Raw genomic sequence first — 23,219 nt, forward strand, 5'->3', positions numbered from 1 at the left:
AGCCTAGGGGAATTTCAATTAATTGTCTATATTCTCTCTTCAATGCTTCAATCTATCATTCCAAATTTTCCAATGAGGTGAGAACGGGTGGGATGCATATTCCTTAGAGATGAACTTGGCCTTGGATGCTTGTATCCACCTTGCATAATATTGATTAACTTCACACATGTCTCTTTGCCATTTGAACACATATTACAACTAAGGTTTTGCTTAACATTTGTTGTTTGTCTATTGGACCACATTTCATTGTTAATGATGAGAACAACACTTGGTGACATGGTATTGGAACATATATCATGGAACTATCATGGAACTACATTTGGTAATTTGCTATTGGAACACATAGTAGGACTAATGATTAGCTTAACATTTGTTATTTTTCTATTGGACCACATATCATGGTTGATAATTGGTGAGGATTCATTCTCCAAATTGTTTGGACGTGGCCTTTGGGTGCAAGGAACACCTTGCATGATATTCATTAATTCATGATTAATCTAACACTTGTTTTTCCATTGGAACACATTTCATTGCTATTGATTAGGACAACAATTGTTGCTTTGTGATTGGAACACATTTCATGGTAATGATTGCTTTCTTTCCATTGGCACACTGGTGGAGATTCTTTGGAGAAGAAGATGTCATGCAACCTACATAAAGGAAGGAGAAAAGAAACAACGGGGGGACATAGAGGAAAAGAGGAAGAATAGAGAAGAGAGAGGAAGAAAAAGAAGAAAAGGAAGGAAAAAACAACTCCAATAAAAAGCCATCCTCCCTTTCATATTACTCAATTACCTTTCTTTTACATATTGTTAAGGCTTTAAGCCATCTTTCATTGTATTTGTAAAGTCCCTTATATATATAGTGAAATATAATGAAAGCAAAACCCAGTGGATGTAGTCGATTTTGCGAACCACTTAAATCTTGTGTGTTTATGCGTTTACACTTGAGATCATTTCCATGAGAAGCACTTCCACCAAACTATCAAAAATCTCCATTTATTTTCACTTGAGAATGATATACAAGAATGTACAAGAGTGTGAGACAAATCCTAGAAAAATACATGAGCCTTTACCCAACAAATCTTTCCATCAAACTACTATCATTTTCATCTATCAAAAGAAAGATATCCAAAAACTAGAAATTCGTCGAGGCTATTTAACAGATCAAAACACCATCATTCATAGATTATATCATAATACTTTCTTCATAAGAGTTGTTCGTCTGTATCTCTACCATGATATATCAAAAGTTTAGGAAAATCCAACGGTGCGATCTTCCAATATGTTTAAATTACCAACTCAGTCTCTAATCCCGCAGAAAACTGGACAGCCATGTTGTGAGTACCGAAACCCCATTTTTCGTAGCTCCAATTGAAACACTTCTCTCACAAAAGTTGTTCCTTATCATCTCCTCTATAACATATCCAAAAAATAGATCAATCTAATCCATGTGCTGACTTATATCCCAGTTTGAACAGCTGATAGTTTCAGCTATATTAAAGAAGAAGAAGTAGAAGTGGTGGGATAAAATAAAAATAAAACATGATGTTTGGAAAGGGAAAAGCTAGAAACATATTCCATGCCTTGTGGCCTTTGAGACATATATTTCACTCTAAAAATTATTTTCTCTACCATGAATGTCTATTCTTTTCTAATGAAAACAGGTTGCCCGACCAAGATGGACGAGATGTTGGAAAAACATATATGGAGTGGTCTACGAGCAACATTTTATATGATGGATTATAAATTATTACTTTGTTATTAATATTATGATTATATTATTCTTGTTACTAATCAATTTGATTTATGTTGAAGCTTGCAGGCTTGTAAGATAAAGTGTGAGTATTGATATCTATGTGAACATGACATATACATATGCATTGCAAAGCAAGAAAAAGAGTTGTGTTGAGTTTGTAAAGTGTTTGCGTTGTGAGGATATTCAAAGGCCGAAGTTTGTCTTGAATAATAATGAACCGTGTATATGTCAAGCGTAGGGTGCAGGGCTTGAGTATACAAATTGGTTGATTATAAAAATAATGAAATCTTGTATATGTCAGGCGTCGGGTGCAGGGCTTGAATATACAATTGGGCATCGGGGGAAATGCCTATTTAATAAAGTGGAAACTAAGAGTTTAACTACAGAAATTGAGTTTAAGGGATGAACGGGAGTGAACTCATATTCTAACGTATCCAGAGCCAAGTGGTATAAGCATGGTATGGGACGTGCATGCTTGGGTGCCTTAGATATGTGTTGACGGGATTAGAAGAGAGTGAGTACATTCATTCATTTTATTTGCAAATGTTCCATGCATCTCATGGCATACATTTTATGTATTTGCAAGAGCTACTCATTTCAATTATTCTTTTAGTTGGTACTTTTGTTAAGAATTAATTTGTGCACTATAGTTATTCCGCTGCATATTTTAAAAATTTGTATGTAAGATTTTGTTGATGTATGTATGGTGTAACTGTTATAATTTTATTTTATTTTCCACCATATCTTGGTTGTAGAATTTTCCTATAGCTAAGATATGGCTCACACCCTAACTCATAAATAGTCTTTATTCGTAGGTCGGGGCGTGACATCTGTACCCCATAAAAATACAACGGAGAGCACACGGGTCAAGTTTTGTTCGTTGATTCTCATGAAGATGAACAAATGCAACACATCCAAAAAACCGAGGTGGGAGCACCAAAATCGACAGTAGATGCTCGAATGTAGCAAGAACTTGTAAGAAAGTTCAAGACTTTGGCATTCGGTTGATAAGATAAGTGGCAGTCTGAAGAGCGACATCCCAAGAAGGGTGGGGAACATGCGCCCCAATCAATAGAGACCGAGCCGTTTCTAATAGATGGCAATTTTTGCGTTTAGCCACCCTATTCTATTGAGAAGTATAAGGACAAGTAGTTTTGTGGAGGATTCTGTGATTAGTCAAATAATGTGTAAAATCATTATTAACATATTCACCGCCATTATCAGAATGCAAAATTTGGATTTTAGTAGAAAACTGTGTTTGAATCATGGTGTGGAATGCCTTAAAAGCCAAAAACACATCACTTTTATGCTTAAGAAAGTACAACCATGTCGTCTGTGTGCAATCGTCTATGAAAGTCACAAACCACTTAATACCAGATAAAGTAGTATTCAGAGATGACCCTCAAACATCCGAATGAACAAGGCCAAAAAGAGTAACACTTTTATTAGATTTCAACGAATAAGAAACACGGTGACTCTTTGCAAGTACGCTAGTGTCACATTTAAAGTTTGAAACAAAACAACCAACAAATTAATCCTGAAACATATGCTGTAAATAACTAAAAGACGAATGACCTGAACGGTGATGCCATAACTATATCTGATGCCGCTTGTGGTTGACGACTCCTTGGGTGAGATTAACTCAACCTGTACTGACATTATCCATAAAATAGAGATACCTCCCATCTTAGTACCACGACCAATTATCTTCTTTGTGAGACTATCCTGAATAAGAAAAAACTTCATATACATTAGTACACAACAACTTAATTGCTCAGTGGCTTGGCCATGAGATATCAATTTATACTTTAGTGAAGATAGAAGTAGTGTATGAGGCAAAAAAAGGGTGGGCGTGAGGCGTACAGTGTCAGCGCTAGTCACCGGTGAGATGAGACCATTAACATTGGTAATATTACGTCGAAGTGGAACAGTATCACATGCTAAATCAGAGGGGTCATAAGTTATATGGTCAGTGGCATCAGAGTCGATGATTTAACCAAACTAAGTATCATCACTATGCATATTAAAAACATAACCACAGTGACTTGAAGACTCTGGAGACATATCGAAAGATCTCAAAACAGGAGGAGGATCATCCTAAGATATCAAAGATAGTTAGGACACTGAGGTTGCAATATTGGCTTACTCAAGCTTAGCTTGCTCATCTCGTTCTCGTGGTTTCTAAAGCTTCACTGGTTCCCACCAGTCAAGATAACCATGCAACTAAAAGCAATTATCACGGTCGTGCTTCACACTGCCGCAGTAGGTACAACCACAAATAGGGATTAGTGGTTTGAGACGAAGAGGGCGGGGGCCCACGGTAAGCCACGAGGCCATCTTGGCAGCAAAAAGCGAGCATTGTGTTGGGCTCGAGGCAGTAGCCTGGCGCTGCAGCCCTGGGCTCGGTGCAAGCGGGTTCTCGGGGGTATAAGGACGAGGTGGAGCCTCGGCTCATGCTTCTCACTTGGCAGTTGTCTTCTAGTGTTCATAACAGCATGTCGCATTGCCTCTCGGCAAACATAGGCAAAGGTTTGTTTGACGGAAGGGAAGGGCTCAGTTTGTAGAATATCACTATGAATTTTATTAAACATCTCATCCAATCCAGCAAGCAAAGTATACACATGATTTGTTTGAACAATTTTATTATAAATTTCAATATCAGTACCGCACTTCATCGGATTGGGTCAATGATAATCAATCTCTTGCCACAAAGATTGAAGATCACTATAGTATGTCTCCATCGTCCATCTTGCCTCATGCGAGAGGCCTTGTAGGTAAGATCGTATACTTGAGATATATCGGAACCATCATAATATGTGCGAGCAACCGTGTCCCACACTTCTTTCGTTGTTGGTAGTCGAAGAACATACCCAATTAAATTAGGTTCCATAGAATTGATGAGCCAACTCTTCACGATGGCGTTCTTCGTATGCCATTTGGTGAAGGTTGGATATTCGGTAGAGGGTTGGGGATTACTCCCAAACAAGTTGCCCAACTTGTCTTTGCTACCAACAAACATCTTAACAATTTGAGACCAAACTCCATAATTGGCACCATTGAGTTTGATGCCAATCGAAGCTGTAAAAGAATCATGATGAACAATTTATGCTAGAGATGGAGTAAGATTCATGGGAGGCTCGGTTAGGGTAGTAGTGTTTAGGATAGGGGTAGTATCAATTAGGATGGGGTTGTTGATTTCAACGTGGAGTGGTGGTAGGTTCTCTATGGGAGGGCTGGGTTTGCTTGAAGGAACGGACAGAGCAGAAATCCCAGGATCTCTGCTCTGATACCATGCTAATTAGGGCTTATCTTGGGGTTTAATTCTATGATATTATTCTTCTCTCCAAGGAGGTAAACATATATTGTACAAGATTAATTTACAAGAGAAGAAACATAAAATAATATCTACCCTAATCACATCCTGATTATAAGGACCCAAACAGGCAAGGTCTAACTCTCTCCAACAGAAGGTACACTCTTCGTTGGGTTTGTCACATATATGGAATTGAGATAATCATCTATTCACCAAGGTGTTGAACTGTGTTCCCGATTGGTCTCATTCACTTCCAACTCAATGTTGGATACGGAAACGGTGTGGCCATTGCTGCACTTAGCAACCAGAACCCAGGAGTGATCACCATAGCAAAAACATTGTTTGGCTCCAAGCCTCCCATCAATTTTGATGTTCTAGCCAAGGCCTTCCAAGTCGATGGCAAACTGGTTAAATATCTTCAGAAACAGTTCTTGTACAACAACAGCTAATAACAAAAAGGGCTAAGGAACAGTCCACGAGTCTGAGTGAATATGTTAAGCTTTTCACTACCTACTAAGTATGATCTATTATTAGTTGAATAAGATGGTTGCTTATTTATACATTGTCGTCTATACTTGGATCTTTTGATATCCTTAATTAATATAATGTTATTGTGTTCATTGTGTGTGCGTTATCTGTGGGATCTCTCTTATTTGGAGTTTGGAGAGTTAAAAGATAAATACATCACATATATGATATATATTTAGGGTTTAGGGTTTAGGATATATTCAAAACTAACTAGTGACTTAGATTTTAGTAGACCTGGCATTTTTAATCTAACCCGACCCGATTCGTTAAAATTAGTATTCGGATAAGTGATACACGGGTCGGGTGGTTAACAGGTCAACCTGTTAATCACTCGTTAAATAACGGGTCATTTTGGGTGAACCCGTAAAACTTGTTAACATCCATTATTGAGGACTTTTGTGTAATTTCAATAGTCTTAATAGAAAACCCTCAGGTCCCTCATGACTATATGCCGCACGCCATTGCTCTTTGAGAGATCACTGTGTTCCTTCCCTTCTAGCTCCAGTTATTTCCCTCATCTTCTTCTCTCAAAAATTTTACCGAACTCCACCACTCTCTCTCTGGTAGGCTTCGATTCCCTTCTACCTCTTTTTAGAATCAGTCATGCCTGCTAGCCAATGGAACCACCTTGGCCAAAGGAGTTGACAAGGGCGTTGGGATTGGAGACGTTCTGCAGACAGGACACGTAAGGTTCAACCGCAGCCACGGATCAATGCACTTGAGGTGGAAGAGGTGTCTACAATCTGGCAGCAGCCACAACATGCCGCAGGTGTGGAATTCTTGCTGTTCTTGGTTGCTCCGATGACTCTCAGGCCAAGAGGGTCCGAGTTCTTGAGCTTTCCCGCATCCAATTTCCTAATTCCTTTCTTCCTATTCCTTTTTTTTTTTTTTTTTTTTTAAATTTTTAAGTGTTTTTAAACGTTATAATTCTTAATTATTGGTTGTTAAGAGCAGCAAGAGGCAGTGGAGTCTTTCTTTTAGAGCTTGGCCTCGGAGTAAAGTATTTTCGGGTTGTTTTGAATCGTGTTGTCATAGAGATTCCCTTCCACTGCCTCAAAGTAGGTAGTGGAGTCTTTCTGCAGATTGGATGAAATGTAAAAAAATAAAAAAAACAAAAAAATAAAAAAATAATTGTTAACTGGTTGGGTTCGAATGATCCGTTAGCTTAACGGGTTGAGTTTGGATGATCCGTTAGATTAACAGGTCTAGATTTTATGGTTATATATAATATGTGTAAATCTCATACACCACATTGGCAATGTGATGAAAAGGTTGTGATCAGCGGTGATTATTATCTTCTAAGCAATAATGAACCATTAATAGTAATATTTAAAGAGTGGATAATAGAAAGATTAAAAATAAAATTAAAGAGAAATGTATGATTCAAGCTTTAAGGAACAAATCAAACTTATGCATGTCTTATGAAAAGATACAAGTTGTTCACTGGTTTATGCGCCGAACAAAGCAAAGCTCAAGCTCGGCTCATTTTTCTATGAAGTCCTTAGTATAATTGTTCAAGTTAACCTCGTTTTACTTATGAACCGAGTTTGAACTAGGCAAATTAAGAGGATTGTAATTACTCGTCTTTTTTTTCTTGTCAATTTTTGGATTTTAACCATCGGCCGCTCATCATCATTCTTACAAGTGGACACTATTGCCATTGGGAAAAGACATATTTTCATTAAATTATCTTTTGATTTGGTCATTCACATGCGTTTAGACTTGATCCAGAAGTAAGAACCCAATTAAACAATCCCTAATTTTCACTCAAAAAAACCATCAAAGCATGAGAGATATTTCAGTGTATTCGGAATATTAAATGGTACATCATGTATCATAATATAAATAGAGAGATAATAAAAGTATTGAAGTATCTATTATTATTGGTGGTAGGGTTTGTCTAGTTGTCATTGTTTAGTTGGTGATGGATAACAACTCATTGTCATCTTACTTTCGGCTAGGGTTAGCTGCTTGTTTGTTTACTTTAGGCTTATTTAAGAGCAATATTCCCTCATCATGTAAAGCTAGGTATTAGTTTAAGTTAGAGATAGTGGAGGTCAGGTCTTCACTCATGCTTGCTGAGCTGCCATCCCTGTCCGCACCATTCCTCCACTTTCTTTCTTGTATTCCTCTCCTATTTATGGTTGATCTTGTAAACTATTTTATACATGACATATACATAAAATTGTCCATATGGTATCAGAGCAGTGATTCCTCTTGGACCTGCTTCTGTGTTCTTCCGAATCCAAACCAGTTGAGCCATTATGGCCATACCAGATCAAAAAACGAAACCATGGATACCAATCCAATTCAACGTTTGAGCTCTGTGCTTCTAAACGAATTCAACTACCTGCCCTGGTCACGAGCTATTTCTCTCGCTCTTGGAGGACGTGGAAAGCTCCCATTCATTCAAAAGGATGACATCATCCCCGAAACAACTGCACCGGATTATGTAGCATGGGTATCCCAAGATCAACTTATCATGTCTTGGCTGTTAAACTCTATGGAACCAAAGATGGCTGAGATTTTCAGCTACTCAGTATCATCTCACCAACTTTGGAATTCCGTACGAGACATGTATGGAGATCTAAACAATGCTGCGCGAGTCTTTCAGCTGAAGAAAGATCTTACGGAATTACAACAGGGAAATCTCTCTTTTGTTCAACATCTTGGCAACTTGAAGGCCAAATGGAATGAATTGGATCTCTACAGACCTCATACCACGGACACAACCATTCTTTTAAAGCGTGCTGAAGAAGACAAAGTGTTCCAGTTGCTTGCCAGCATTGGACCAGATTATGAAGACCTTAGAAGCCATCTCTTAATGACACCTGAACTTCCTACTTTACAGATGGTCTGCAACATTATTCAACGTGAAGAAGTAAGAAAGAAGGTCATGAACGCAGAAATGGTCGTTGGAGAATCAAATTTTAGGCCATCAGAAGCAAGAGCCTTCACCTTCTCCAGACCATACAAGGGAAAACGACCAGACTTAAAGTGTTCTCACTGTGTGAAGATAGGTCGTACAGGTATTGGACACATAAAAGAGAAGTGCTGGATTCTTTATCCAGAACTTAAACCTAAGTTCAATGACGATGGAAGAGCACCAAGAAACCAAATGAAGCCTGCCTACACTCCTAGAGGAAATCTTGTTTGCGACAATGTCTCCAATAATGTGATAAACTCTTCTTCTAGTCCCATTGCTCTCATAAATGAATTCGCTAACTTCTTGCAACAGAAACAAGGAGCAACAAATCATGAAACTCCTTCAGCCATGCTCGGCAAGTTTGCTGGCTTCCTCGAACAATCAAACTTAGTGTCACAAAATGACATGCCAGGTATTATTGCAACTATCTCCACTGCTTTGGACCTTAGTAGTAGTTGTGATTTTTGGATAGTTGACTCAGGAGCTTCAGATCACATGACTAACGATGCATCTTTACTAAATGATTTTCAAAACTTTTCCACTCCTTCTTTTGTCTCCGTAGCTAATGGCACCAAAGTTCGTATAGTAGGCAGAGGGAAACTCAAAATCTTCTCGAGTCAAAAAGAATCCCTTGTCATGCATGTCCCTTCTTTTCCTTTCAAACTATTGTCAGTAGGAAAAATAACACATTTGCTAAATTGTCTTGCAATTTTTTCAACTCACTGTGTGATTTTTCCAGGACCAAGTTTCGAAGGAAACGATTGGTAAAGGGTTCTTCCTCAATGGACTGTACTATGTCAAATTCTCTTCAAGTTTCCCAAAAAGTTTCTACGTAAACTCAAGCACTGTAAACAAGGAGCAGCTGTGGCACATGAGATTAGCTCACCCTTCTTCACATGTTATGTCTTTTCTTTTTCCTAGTTTCTGTAAAGTGATTCCAGATTGTGAAGTTTGTCAAAAATCTAAGTTCACCAGGTTACCCTTTCCCCACTCTCTCTCTAGAGCTACCAAAGCCTTTGAAATAGTCCATTCTGACATTTGGGGACCTGCCACCTTAGAGTCCTTTGATGGTTACAGATTTTACATATCGTTCATTGATGATTTCTCTAGAACTACTTTTGTGTATTTACTTAAATTCAAGCATGAAGCTTTCCAGTGTTTCAAAAATTTTCATAAATTAATTCAAAATCATTTTAACTCTAAAATTGGCATCTTAAGGTCTGATAATGGGTCTGAGTACACTTCCAAAATCATGACAACTTACTTAAGTGAGCATGGAATTTTGCAACAAACAAGTTGTGTAGGAACGCCACAACAAAATGGCATTTCAGAAAGAAAGAACCGAGATTTGCTTGAAAAAACACGATCACTAATGTTACAAGCAAAAGTTCCAAAGAAGTTCTGGTCTCAAGCTATACAAACCGCTGCATACATCATCAATCGCCTTCCTAGTAGAATCTTAAAGTTCAAATCTCCTTACCAAATTCTCAAGGGGAGAGAAATTGACATAAGTCATCTCCGTGTGTTTGGATGTGTATGCTATGTGCACATTCAAACTATTCACCGAGATAAACTTGATCCAAGGGCTATCAAATGTGCATTCGTAGGTTACTCAACTTCCCAAAAGGGATACAAATGCTACGACTCTAAGACCAGAAAGGTATGTGTATCCAGGGATGTGCGTTTTGATGAAACTCACTCCTTCTTTCAAATGCATGATGATGAACCTCAGGGGGAGCTCTCATATGAAGTGTTTCCTACCCCTCTCTTCCTTGATGATACAAGGCTGTCAACACCGCAAAATGAAGCTATTGAGATAGAGCCAGCTCCTGAAAGTATGGAAGTAGATAATGAAGAAGTCATTCTCGAAAGGAGAAAGCCTCAACTTAAACAACCTCCTCCTCCACAAAGGAATCCTTCTCGAAACAGACAACCTCCAGCCAGGCTTGATGATTTTGAAATCTACACGCCTAGACATCCTATTGGACAAATGGTTTTTCATAGCAAGAGCTCTCCATCTCATGCTGTCTTTGTGACCAAGTTATCCCAAAATTCTGAGCCTCGATCCTTCGAAGAGGCACACCAATCTCCTGTATGGAGGCAAGCCATGCTTGAAGAACTGAAGGCACTTGATGAAAATCAAACTTGGAGCATTGTTTCTCTGCCAAAAGGTCAACGTGTGGTTGGGGCAAGATGGATTTATAAGACCAAATTTCACTCAGATGGAAACATAGAGCGGCACAAGGCAAGGTTAGTTGCAAGGGGCTTCACACAAACCTTCGGAGTAGATTACAAAGAAACCTTTGCCCCTGTGGCAAAGATGAACACAGTTAGAGTGCTTCTTTCGGTGGCTATCAATTTAAACTGGTCTCTACATCAAATGGATGTAAAAAATGCCTTCCTACATGGAGAGTTAGAAGAAGAGGTATACATGCGACTACCACCTGGTCATGAACGAGAGAAGGAACAAGGAATAGCCTGCAAGCTTCACAAGGCTATTTACGGTCTCAAGCAATCTCCAAGGGCTTGGTACTCAAAACTTAATTTTGTCCTTATGTCATCCGGCTTTAAACGAAGCAATGCAGATTCTTCAATGTTCACTAGGATTGGTACGCATGGAAGATTGGTGGTACTTGTTTATGTTGATGATCTTATTGTCACGGGAGATAATCCAGAAGAAATAACTGCTCTCAAAGCCACATTACATTCAACCTTCAAAATCAAAGATCTTGGCAGACTTCGATACTTTCTTGGAATCGAAATGGATCAATCTCCAACTGGTTTGTTTCTAAATCAACAAAAGTACGTTCTAGATCTTTTAGAATAAGCAAATATGATGCATTGCAAGCCTGCCAAAACACCACTACCAACAAATTTCAAGGATGAAACCTCAGGCATCCAGCTTGAAAATGCATCGGAGTATCAAAGGTTGGTAGGAAAACTTATCTATTTGACTATAACCCGACCTGACATTGCTTATGTTGTTAGCTTTGTCAGCCAGTTCATGCATTCTCCCTCATCTCATCATTTGCAACTAGTTAAAAGGATCCTTCGATACTTGAAAAGCTCAATATCTACTGGGATTTTCATGCAAAACAACGGACACTTCACCATTGAAGGATACACAGACTCTGATTGGGCAGGCAATGTCCTTGATCGCAAATCCACAACTGGTTACTGCACTCTTGTTGGTGGTAACCTCGTTACGTGGAAGAGCAAAAAGCAATCTGTTGTATCTCGGTCAAGCGCAGAAGCTGAGTACCGTGCAATAGCATCGACTGCATGCGAACTAATTTGGCTAAAGAGGTTGCTACGTGATCTTGAAATCATCTCCTCCAAACCAATTCTTCTTCACTGTGACAATCAAGCAGCAATGCATATTGCTGCCAACCCCGTCTTCCATGAACGCACAAAGCACATCGAGGTTGACTGTCATTTCGTTCGCAACCAAGTTCAGTCCAAGCTATTACAAACTGTATTTGTTCGTTCCAGTGATCAACTTGCCGATGTGTTCACCAAGCTTCTGCCTTCTGCACAACTTGATCGTCTTCTCTTCAAGCTTGGATCCAGAAGAACTCTCGATCCAGCTTGAGGGGGAGTATTGAAGTATCTATTATTATTGGTGGTAGGGTTTGTCTAGTTGTCATTGTTTAGTTGGTGATGGATAACAACTCATTGTCATCTTACTTTCGGCTAGGGTTAGCTGCTTGTTTGTTTACTTTAGGCTTATTTAAGAGCAATATTCCCTCATCATGTAAAGCTAGGTATTAGTTTAAGTTAGAGATAGTGGAGGTCAGGTCTTCACTCATGCTTGCTGAGCTGCCATCCCTGTCCGCACCATTCCTCCACTTTCTTTCTTGTATTCCTCTCCTATTTATGGTTGATCTTGTAAACTATTTTATACATGACATATACATAAAATTGTCCATAAAAAGTATACCTTAAAATAAGACATATAAGTCCTATCGTCTATTTATATTATGGTACATGCTATACCGCATTGTGCTTCGAATGTACAGAAAATCTCTTCAAAGAATTAGGTATCCCCTTTTCACATCTTCCAATGCTTATCTTTTCTCGTTGATCTGCATGCATTTATCACGTGTTCTTGAGTTTCAGTATTTTTTCGTGAGTCATCTTTAATTCAGTTGTTTTATATTTGTTTATCTTAATTAGATTTGCGTTCAATGATAAACATTGGAGCAATATTAAAATATTGAGTAAATTGTAGCAATGGTCCCTTAATTTTAACTTAATTAGAGTAAGGGTCCTACAACTAAAAAATTCATTACCATTGGTCCCTCAACTTTAATCCAACTAGAGAAATGATCTCTCAACTAACTCAATTAGAGCAATGGTCCCTCAACTTTAACCTAATTGTAGCAATAGTCATTCCAACATAACTCATTTTGACAAAATTCTGACAAATTTGACGAAAATGACTATAGCTTCAAGTTTTGATGAGTTGAGGGATCTTAATTGTAGCAATGGTCCTTCCAACTTAACTTATTTTAACAAAACTCTGATGAAGTTGACAAAAAGGACCATAGTTACACATTTTGATGAGTTGAGGGACCAATGGTAATGAATTTTTAGTTGAGGGACCATTGCTCAAATTTGATTAAAGTTGAGGGACCATTGCTACAATTTACTCTAAAATATTTGTATCGATCGTGTGTCATCACTTTTGGCCACCATTGAAACTCTTTCACTCAGGGAATGAAGAAAGTTGGAAACTCACCATAAAATCCATTGGTAATATAGGAAGTAGCTCAACCTACTTATAAGTTCATGTAAGGTCCCTCATTCTATCAATGTGAGATTCATTCTCAACACGCATACTCACGTGTAGCGAATTTTCAAGCCTAACACGTAGACTACACAACGGGATGATGTGGAGCACATGTGGCCATTTGGCTTCATATGGGAGACAACCTGTTTTGATGCCAAGAAGAAGTCGAGGTCCACCACAAAATTAATTGGCAATATGACCCTTGTTTTATGGATGTGATTAACACTCGCTATCACCACATAAAACTAGGGCTAATGTACTTCAGTAGTTGGAGTGTTTAAATTTTCCACCCACTGATTATTGTCTTCATTATTCTCCCATAAAACATTAAGATGGAGTTTAAGTATTTGAAACTACGGATAAGGAAGGAATTAGGATATTAATATCGAATTAGAGTCTAATGCAACTTTGGTCGATATCCACTAAACATTTTCATCAGCCAATTAATTTCCTTCTTCCAAGTACGAATATTCATCAAGTCACTAAACACGTGCTTATAAATAGAGATTTGTAGAGAGGAGTGCCTCATACAGTTCTATCATCATGCTATCATCAAATTAAGCAATCTTAAACCAAACCAAACAACTAAGTTGGAGGCAACCTAATTCAGCCAAGATGAAAAGTGCTCATTTTCATAAGCACTGTGGCCACATTGGCATTCGCAGCCCTCCTTGTCTCTGCCTACGATCCCAGTCCTCTGGACTTCTGCGTAGCAATTAATAACCCCCAATCTGGTATATATAATATATATTAGTATATCATATTATTCATATACCATGTGTCTCCATATTTATGTAATTTTATCTATTTTCTCTGTTAATTATACGTTTTTGCACGGCATGGTTTATATGCATGAAAATTTCATCTGCATGCATATACACATGTATAGACATGTAAAACTGATATATACATACGTATAAGAATCCATGTTATTTGTACTATTTATATCATCATTTTACTGGTCATGCCTCTAATAGAGGTGTGTCCCATGGATGTAGATTACACATGTATAAGAGGGTTGGTCACTAAGAGCTTGTTTGGAAGTGCTTTTAGAATAAGTGAAAACTCTTTTGATAAAAATATTTTTGAAACCAATTCTTGGTAAATATGCAAGTGAATCTTAAAAAAGCACTTCATGTACTTCCTCCAAGAAACACATAATAAATACTTTCATTTCTTTGTAGTGCAAGCAGTGTTTGTGAATGGGAAATTCTGCAAGGACCCAAAGCTTGTCACAGCAAATGATTTTTTCTTTACCGGCCTCCAAGTCCCGAAAAGCACAGCGAATCCAGTTGGTTCGACAGTGACAGCGGTGAACGTGGATAACCTAGCAGGACTGAACACTCTCGGCATATCCCTGGCTCGCATAGACTTTGCACCAAATGGCCTAAACCCTCCTCACACTCACCCTCGTGGCTCCGAAATTCTTGTAGTCTTGGAAGGTACGCTCGTTGGCTTCGTCACGTCAAACGCCGATAATAATCGGCTAATCAGCAAAGTGTTGAACAAGGGAGATGTGTTTGTGTTCCCGATTGGTCTCATTCACTTCCAACTCAATGTCGGATACGGAAAAGCAGTAGCGATTGCTGGACTTAGCAGCCAAAACCCAGGAGTGATCACCATAGCAGATGCAGTGTTTGGATCCAAGCCTCCCATCAATCCTGATGTTCTAGCCAAGGCCTTCCACGTGGACAACAAGCCGGTTGATTATCTTCAGAGACAGTTTTGGTACGACAACAATTGATAACGAAGAACTATCTGTGAAAATTAAGGAGGAAAAGGCCATTAGGAACGATCCATGTATGCCTGGTCGGATGTGCTACTTAAGTTGGCCAATATATAAATTGAATAAGATGGTTAATGCTTATGTATACCTAATCCTTGTGTGAATTTTGATATGATACGATATTATATATGGTATGTTCTGATGTGCGCTCTCTTAAATATCCTTTAACTTTGACAAAGTTAAGGAAATTCTTTCCATACCTCATATTTCAATGATTCGGAACAATTTATATTTGGATAGACTTGCATTTTCCCCTTGGGTGATGCGCTCGTTCCTCCACTTGCAAGTAACATATATTTACCGTAAAAACCTTATAATTGGAACCGTTCAACTTTCTAATTTTCAAGTCTAGATTATCCTTGCAAAGTTTCATTTGAACATGAGATCGCTTAGTCATCCAAATATATCAAATAAATGGGCGATTCATCGTTAATATATTATACATACCTATATCGTTGATTCATATGATAAACTTAGGATTTATCGGTAGCTGTGAGAGGCCTTTGTACCATGGCAATGGTGGCTTACCACGTTATGAGCTTTATGCTCTACATTCTGGGAAGCATGAGTTTGTTGGAGTGAGTCCAAGGCTCCTTACGCGTCCTGCCGAAGGATGAAGAAATGCTGGAAATGGATGGAGTGTGTCCTAATCTCTCCTCTCTTACTTTCTCCTACTATTGTCCTACATCACCTCCAAAAATGCAAGCTCCAAGTAGCATTTGTGCTCCTTGGTCCCATTTAAATACCCTTGAGCTCCCAAGAGCATAACCAATACAATTTCGGAGTTCAGAGAATCACACTGCATCAACAAAGGGATTAATAGAACTCCCAATACATTCAGGAATCTGACCTCAAACAAGCGCTAAGGGCTCAAGTTCCTTGACTTCAATCCAAAATTAAAAATTCCAGCCTTGCCACAATTCAAGTATCGTGAGAACAGTAAGCCAGCAACCTGGTCAGCTGCTCACAACAGTTGCGGTTTCCTGCAAAGTAAACAGCAAGGGTCATTGTCCAGAAGCTCCACAGAAGCGGAGTACAAAGCTTTGAATACAGCTTATTTTAAAAGATTGACATCAGTTTTATCTGCCCCTTCAACTCGTTGTTATGATAATCTGTCCACTATTGCTCTCAGCTTGAAAGACTGCAGAAATTAGAAGATAACACTAATATTGAAGATCAAAGAACTGGCTTCGTGCCTGAATATTCCCAAACCAATAAAATTGGCTTTGTGCCTAAAACTTCAACTTAGAGAGACAGCTATCGTGCCTTAAGAAGTATCAAATCAGAACTGGCTTCGTGCCAAATAACATTTCTACAATTTCAATCAAAGAGGCTTCGTGCCAAACTAATCAACAATCATTCTTCTAAACAAAAATTCCACCATAACCCAATTCACCAAATGAGCACAAAAGAGACAAGAAAATCTCAGAGAAAAACATAACCTCAGGAAAAGATCTTGACTTATACATTGGATCAAATAGGTGGGATGCACAAACACCAGAACGAAACTCTGCAGACAAAGTCGCAATCTTGAACCCAGATGAGTACACCGAAGAATAGAGATCAAACGGCGTTAGCCACTTCTGGTTCGTGATACCATCATAACAACAATGGTGTGGTGATCATGATGTTTGACAATAAATGCAGAAATGAAGAAATGGAGAGAGAAAGGAAGAAGAAAGAATCGGTATATCTTGTATATTCCCAATAGAATGAACCGTACAGTTTTAGTGATGTATCCCACTATTTATACAACTGAGAATTACTTAGCTCCCAAGACGCTTAGGTAACATACAAAACAGACTAGCAAACCAAACTAACCTTCTAACGAGCTCCATAAACTGACCTAACCAACAATGTTCATCTAAGTGTAAATCTCTACTGTGCATGTCTTGATAGGATAATGCATTATGAAGTAACTTGTCAAGCTGTTAAACTGAAACCCCAGCCCAGAATTTTAAAATTCAGCACAATTACTCGTACAATATGATGAATTTTTGATGGAAAAGAAATCAACTGTGCGTCTCGGTGAGCAGAAACTTCCCTAAATTATATTACTTAGCTCTTCTTTTTTCATATCCTTCTTGCTTAGAATAATGTGTCAAATAGATACATCTAGATCAGTCACAAGCTAGTTATGGTACAAAATGGTAAAAAGAAGAGAGAAGTAAACTGCATAGAGACACACATACAAATATTTACTGCCATACCAGCGATAAAAGACCAAACAAAAGTATCAAATAACACCATTGTGATGTTATAAGAAAGTTTCCCATTATTACCTGTATCAAAGATGGTGAAGTTCAAATCGTAGTTTCAGTGCAAACACTAAAACAAGCACACTAACTAGGAATGTTTTCATTCATTCTTCTACTTAGAGACATAACTTCATCCTTAATCATAATCAAGTGCACGATACTTTAACAAGAAGAAGAAGAAGAAGAAAAAGTATTCTTGTCCTTGTATTTTCGGCTGCTATGTATTCACCATACAAGTAATTAGTGAGACTGGATACATAGAGAATAAAGCAATTCTAACGCATTAGTTGGAACATTAAATTCTATTGATTTGTATCAAGAAATTCATTTAACATAATAAATTCTACAAATTTCAAAGCTAATACAACATTGGGATTCATTAATCAATAAACACCAACCTCTACTTGACATCAAAAGCTCTGATATTTGCGTTGAACCCCATCACGGAAATGCAGTGAGCGTGGCCTCAAAAACGAAACCGCGGGAAAGCCCATCGCCACTTCCGGGAACCCCATCAATCCACCGCCACTCGGCTTTCCCGGAACAACGGTCCCACAAAGCCAATCTCCCAATTCTCTTTGCCGAAAAACAAACCTTATCGCCGCCACCAAACACCTTGAACTTGCTCGACTCTTGAAAGCACCTGAACATCTCCACCGGCATTCGGCCCGCCTCGTCCCACTCCAAGCTATCCAAGTCCAGCCGCAGAATCAAAATCGTCGAACACGAAGCGTTGAGCAAGAAAGAAGACTTCAACCCACCAACCATCAGCACCTTGTTTCCATTCCCCCGAACCAAACGGGGTCGCTTCAGGATGTCGAAGACGTCCCCCCACTCGTGCTTTTCGAGCCGAGTCCACGTCTGCGAGGTCTTAAGCTTCGAAATTGTGCAATGGAACAGCTTCCATTGACACCGCCACGGCGAACCCACATCGCACAGGGCGTAAACCGAGTCGAACACCAAAATTGGGCTTCTGGGTTTTGAAGGGAGGTTCGATGAGAACTTGAGCCACTGGTTCGAACCGGAGAAGTAGAGTGCAGCGAGCTCAGTGAGGACCATGACTCGGGTTTGGGAGTCAACGAGGACCGAGCCGTGTCGCGACCAGGCTGAGCCGAGCTGAGGGAGGACTCGGAACTGGCGAGTCAGAGGGTTGCAGACGACGAGTGACTTGGTTGACTCGGGCGGGTCGGGCGAGTCGCCCCAGAGGTAGACGAGGCCGAGTGAGGAGGCGACGGGGTGTGGGGAGCGGAAGGGGAGGAAATCGAGGGGGAATCTGAGCCATTGGTTGAGGTCGGGGTCGAAGACGTGGAGGCAGGATGGGGAGGACAGGTGCCGGTGGTGGGGAGGGCGGAGGGCGAGGAGGTTGAGGGGCGGAGATTGGGTGGAGATGAGGTGGAGGAAGGAGGGTGAGGTGAGGAGTTGGTTGAAGAACTTGGAGAGTGAGCGGCAGATCATGATCTGACGGAGGGGAAGGCTCGAGAAGATCTGGTGGAGCGTGTCCTGCGGGAGAGCGTCCATGGCTTTTTGCGGTGGGCTGCCGGAGAACTGGACAAGAGGAAATGCACAGATCGAAGACTCAGAGTGAGACACAGAGAAACGCAGTTGAATCAAATGGTGGATTGTGGGCTGCGTGGAAAAAAGACGCAAGTATTGGTTGTTGTAATAAGAGACTTGTTTTATTAAAAAAATAAAATAAAATAAGAGACTTGCTAGTGTTTTGTGCAAAACACAAAAAATAAATAAATAACTAAAAATAGATTTTTTTCTGTTTTTTTTTTTTGTTAAACGATAGATTTTGTTAAATTAGATGTTAGTTTAGTTACTGATGGGTTTGAACCCACGCTATCATGCAAGGAATCAACACCCTTCCAACTCTTTATTTTAGTCTCTGAGGTTTAAAATCGATAGATGTGGTTTATGAAATTTTACACCATCAATCATTTTGGTCATTTTGTGATAAATCTCTGTTAAATTGATGATATTTTTGTCAAATCAACATCTCCCCCGGAACTGATGGTTTCTTCAATCTAAATGAGATTTTTCACAAAATAACTAAAATGATTGACGATGAATAATTCTAGGGACCGCTTCTATCATTTTTAAATCTCAGTGACCAAACCGATGAGTTATAACAATCTTAGAGATTATTTTGGCTAAATAACTTTACTTTCGCAAAGTGTGGAGTTATAATGAAGAATGTTTTCATCTTCAACTCATTATGTTTTAGGTTTGAAATTATTTTGAGAAAGCAAAGGATTAAAGCAAGGGAAATATTTTTGCTCACCACTTTAAAGTGAAGGTGATACTCACTACCCTAAAGTGACGGTGATGCTCACAATCTTATTGATTATCGTTGTATGAGTTTGATTTAATATATCTAGTACACAAATCTTAAAACTTAAATTAATCCAACGATTTTTACTGGAATGGGGACCAAATATGCACTCAAGCATAAGGCATTCCTTAAGCCATTTTGAAGTTGAACATTATTAAACCAAATACTTTAAGAATGAAGAGAGTGGCCAAATGAGCTAAAACATTTGCTACAAAGTTGGAGGTTCGAACTTGCATATTTTGAATTAGTAAAGTTTGGAGGAGTAGTAGTTATTTAGTACTACGGTCTAGTAGTATTCATCTTCACTTGTAATTAAGAGGTCTTATGTTCAAATCTCGAAAATGGGGAGTTCCCCACTAATTTATTCATGCACCTCTTTTGTGTATTATATTATTGTATAATAAAAAAAGTTTGGAGTAATAATATTATTTTGGTTGAATTTAGCATTAGTCAATTTAATTTCCGTTCCTAAACTCTGATAATTGTTGCTCATGTTCTTGAATTATGTCATGTATTTTATTTTATTTTTATTCCACTTCGTCGAAGTATTGTTCTTATATTTGGTTTGAAAATTTTGGGGGCCGATCGACATGGTGAAGGATGGACAACGGTTATAGCAGGCGGGTAACCGTGGTTATTTACCCACAATCGTTTATATTCATACCCGCATAACTGTTTGGGTAATTGTATAAACGGTTATACTCATACCCATAACCGTTTATAAACGGTTAACCAACCGTGTACCCATTTAACCATAACCGTTTACTCATTTAATCATAACCATTTATCTGTTTACCCTTTTTGAACCTGTTTATCATTTTATTTTTTTTAACCCATTTACCCCATTTTTCACCCTTCTACATGTTTTTTTTTTTTTTTAACAACTTGAAAATTACAAAAGAAAAATTTGTCATAATTTTTGTTTTCTGACAATTAAACACCATTATAGGTACATTTTTGCATGCATTTCCCTATTTTAATCATTTAAGTCCTCATACAATTCCAATAATTGAAATAATAGTTTACGAACGATATATTTATGCTACACCAAAGCAAGTCTTTAATTATAATTCATATGATAATAAAGTAAAGCTTCTAAAAACAAAAAGTAGTTATTATCTTGAATACTAGATGATTCAAAGCTCCAAAATATTCTGAAACTAAACACTTTCGAACACTAATGCTTTAGCAAGTTCAATCACAAAGTCTCATCGACTCGTTGTCACCAAAATAAGCCTACAAAAGAAATGTATAAATTGAATTAGTATCCCATTTAGGAACACCAACACCAATTAGCATGAATCCAACAAAGGTAAGTGATCACAGAAGGTTTACACTGTACAGTCAGTTATCAGGAAAAAAAAAAAAGCAAACAAAAGCGGAGTACCAAATCAATTGAGTTAATATCACCATTCATTAATATGCATAAACAGAAGGTTTACATTCCATGACTTTTCACACACCCATATGCATAAATTGAATTAATATCATCAATAACTCGAAAGTTAAAAACAAAAATAAAGATTAGTTTTTGCCACATTCACATCAATATCATCACCGAATGAGGAATCTTCAACACGAGAAGTAGAGTTTGAATGTGATTCAATAGTAAAAATTAAAATTAGGCTAACATAGTAAATTTTTGAACATATACATAATTTATATGAAATTTTACAATAAGTACCTCGCATTTGACTCCACAACCAGTCTCGAGAACACATGAGTGCTTCCATTGTGCTTGAATGAAGTCGGCTACGGTGTGGATTAATAATCCTACCACGTACTAAATGAAGACTCTGAAGCTGCTGTAGATACATGAATAGCCAAAATATCTCAAAATACATAATGCAAAATAGAATATTTAATCCCATTTGTCTTCCACCGCGACAATATATCAAAATCTTGAGTCCTAGGAAAGACTTTCTCCCCCAAATATAGGTCTAAGTCAGATTGTTCATTACCGATGGTAGAATCCATACAAACTGGTCATAAGATGTTAAAGGATCACCAACTCTGAAATCACATGATTGTGATGGAAAATCAGTCGAAGAAGAAGATTCAGAAGACCGAAGCCCAGGTCTATGCTTCAGTTCATACTCTTTGACCAACAACGCATATGAAATAATTCTCCATTTAACTCAAGTGAAAGCTTGCAATATGTCACTATATCATAAATCATGGCATCATTTGTAAAGTAGTTATCTACCGTGAGAGCAGACAACTTACCATCAATATTCCACTCTGATAAGCAATCTATCATTATAGCGGAAAGTGTCCCGGCATTATGTGGGCATGGAACATATGCAAGCCTAATATAAAACACCACTTAATTACCATAACTCAGAGTAACATGATGTGCTTGGCAATAAATCCAGCACTAAAATTTAATACACAGAAGCAAAATCTCTTCCATCAGTAAACAAGACATATTCCAGATTTTAAGCATTTAGTTTATAAGTTTCTACTGGAATAAACGAGCAAAGATACATTTTTAAATTCGAAACACTCATTTAAAGTCTTCCTCCAACGACTCCGAGCAAAGCATTAACTAAAATTGGAAGTCCTTATCTTCCTCCAACGAGTATGAGCTTTCAAATACACAACAAGCACATGTAACAAGTCATTTCTCAAACTGGCTATATTTTACCATTATTCGGCTATATTTCTCAAACTGGAAAAAGGAAACAGAAAGTGACAAGTCATTTTCAAATACACAACAAGCACATGTAAAAAGGAAACAGAAAGTGAAGATCTAGCGTAAAATAAACTATAGGGTAAAGTACAAAAAATTACCTCAAGTATCAAGACGCTTTTATATCTTATCTTTTAAAATTGACAATGTCATACCTTATCTTTAGAATTTGGTCCAATGTTATATCTTCCGTTACTTGGCCGTTTACTTTTCAGTTAAATGCTAACGTGGCTTGATTTGGGGCCCACTTTCTATTAAAAAATCATTAAAATATTATTAAAAATTAAAAAAAAATTATTTAATATTTTTTAAATATTAAAATAATAATAAAAAGTAAAAAAAAAAAAACCCTCAGTTCATCCCTCCCCTCCCCTTCCCCCTCCCCCTCCCCCTCCCCCCTCCTCTCTCTTCTCCCCATCTTCATATTCTTCCCCCCCACTTGCAAACCCCAAAAAAAATAAAAAATAAAAAATTCCAATTTGTCTTCCCCCGCACCCACCCTCAGTTTTCCCCCTCCCCACCCCCTCTTCTCCCTACTACAACCCAAAAAAAAAAAAAAAAAACCCAGATCCTGTCGGCGGGTGCACAGAGAAGGTGGAGGATGGGTGCGGAAGAGGATGTGGAGAATGGATGAAAGTGGTGGATTTGAGGTTGGCAAGAGGTTGGGTTGGGGGGGGGGAGACGAAATGGGTTCACTTTGTTTTTTTTTTTCTTTTTTTTCTCTTTCTTCTTCTTTCTGGGTTGCAGGGGTACACGAATTGGGTTAGGTTGAGTTTTTTTTTTTTTGTTTTTTTTTGTTTTTTTTGTTTTATTCTTATTCCTCCTCTTCTT

At 38.2% G+C, this 23,219-nt stretch overlaps 2 protein-coding genes across 2 annotated transcripts; one reads left to right on the forward strand and one right to left on the reverse strand.

The window, feature by feature from the left end:
- The first annotated feature begins 14,222 nt into the window (after positions 1-14,222).
- LOC137725433 (germin-like protein subfamily 1 member 7) lies at positions 14,223-15,288 on the forward strand. Its single transcript, XM_068464107.1, has one exon. The coding sequence runs from the start codon at positions 14,453-14,455 to the stop codon at positions 15,059-15,061; it is 609 nt and encodes a 202-aa protein (XP_068320208.1). The 5' UTR covers positions 14,223-14,452; the 3' UTR covers positions 15,062-15,288.
- LOC137725432 (SKP1-interacting partner 15-like) lies at positions 15,286-19,006 on the reverse strand. Its single transcript, XM_068464106.1, has 2 exons — positions 17,760-19,006; positions 15,286-16,086 (listed from the first exon to the last, which is right to left on the reverse strand). The coding sequence occupies exon 1, from the start codon at positions 18,877-18,879 to the stop codon at positions 17,803-17,805; it is 1,077 nt and encodes a 358-aa protein (XP_068320207.1). The 5' UTR covers positions 18,880-19,006; the 3' UTR covers positions 15,286-16,086; positions 17,760-17,802.
- Positions 19,007-23,219: the final 4,213 nt, after the last annotated feature.

The sequence above is a fragment of the Pyrus communis genome, chromosome 2 (assembly GCF_963583255.1).
Source record: "Pyrus communis chromosome 2, drPyrComm1.1, whole genome shotgun sequence".
Classification (NCBI taxonomy): domain Eukaryota; kingdom Viridiplantae; phylum Streptophyta; class Magnoliopsida; order Rosales; family Rosaceae; genus Pyrus; species Pyrus communis.

What these genes read in the sequence shown, in the direction of transcription:
- LOC137725433 (XM_068464107.1), top strand. Translation starts at nt 14,453, where the DNA reads ATGTACTTCCTCCAAGAAACACATAATAAATACTTTCATTTCTTTGTA.
- LOC137725432 (XM_068464106.1), bottom strand. Translation starts at nt 18,879, where the DNA reads ATGGACGCTCTCCCGCAGGACACGCTCCACCAGATCTTCTCGAGCCTT.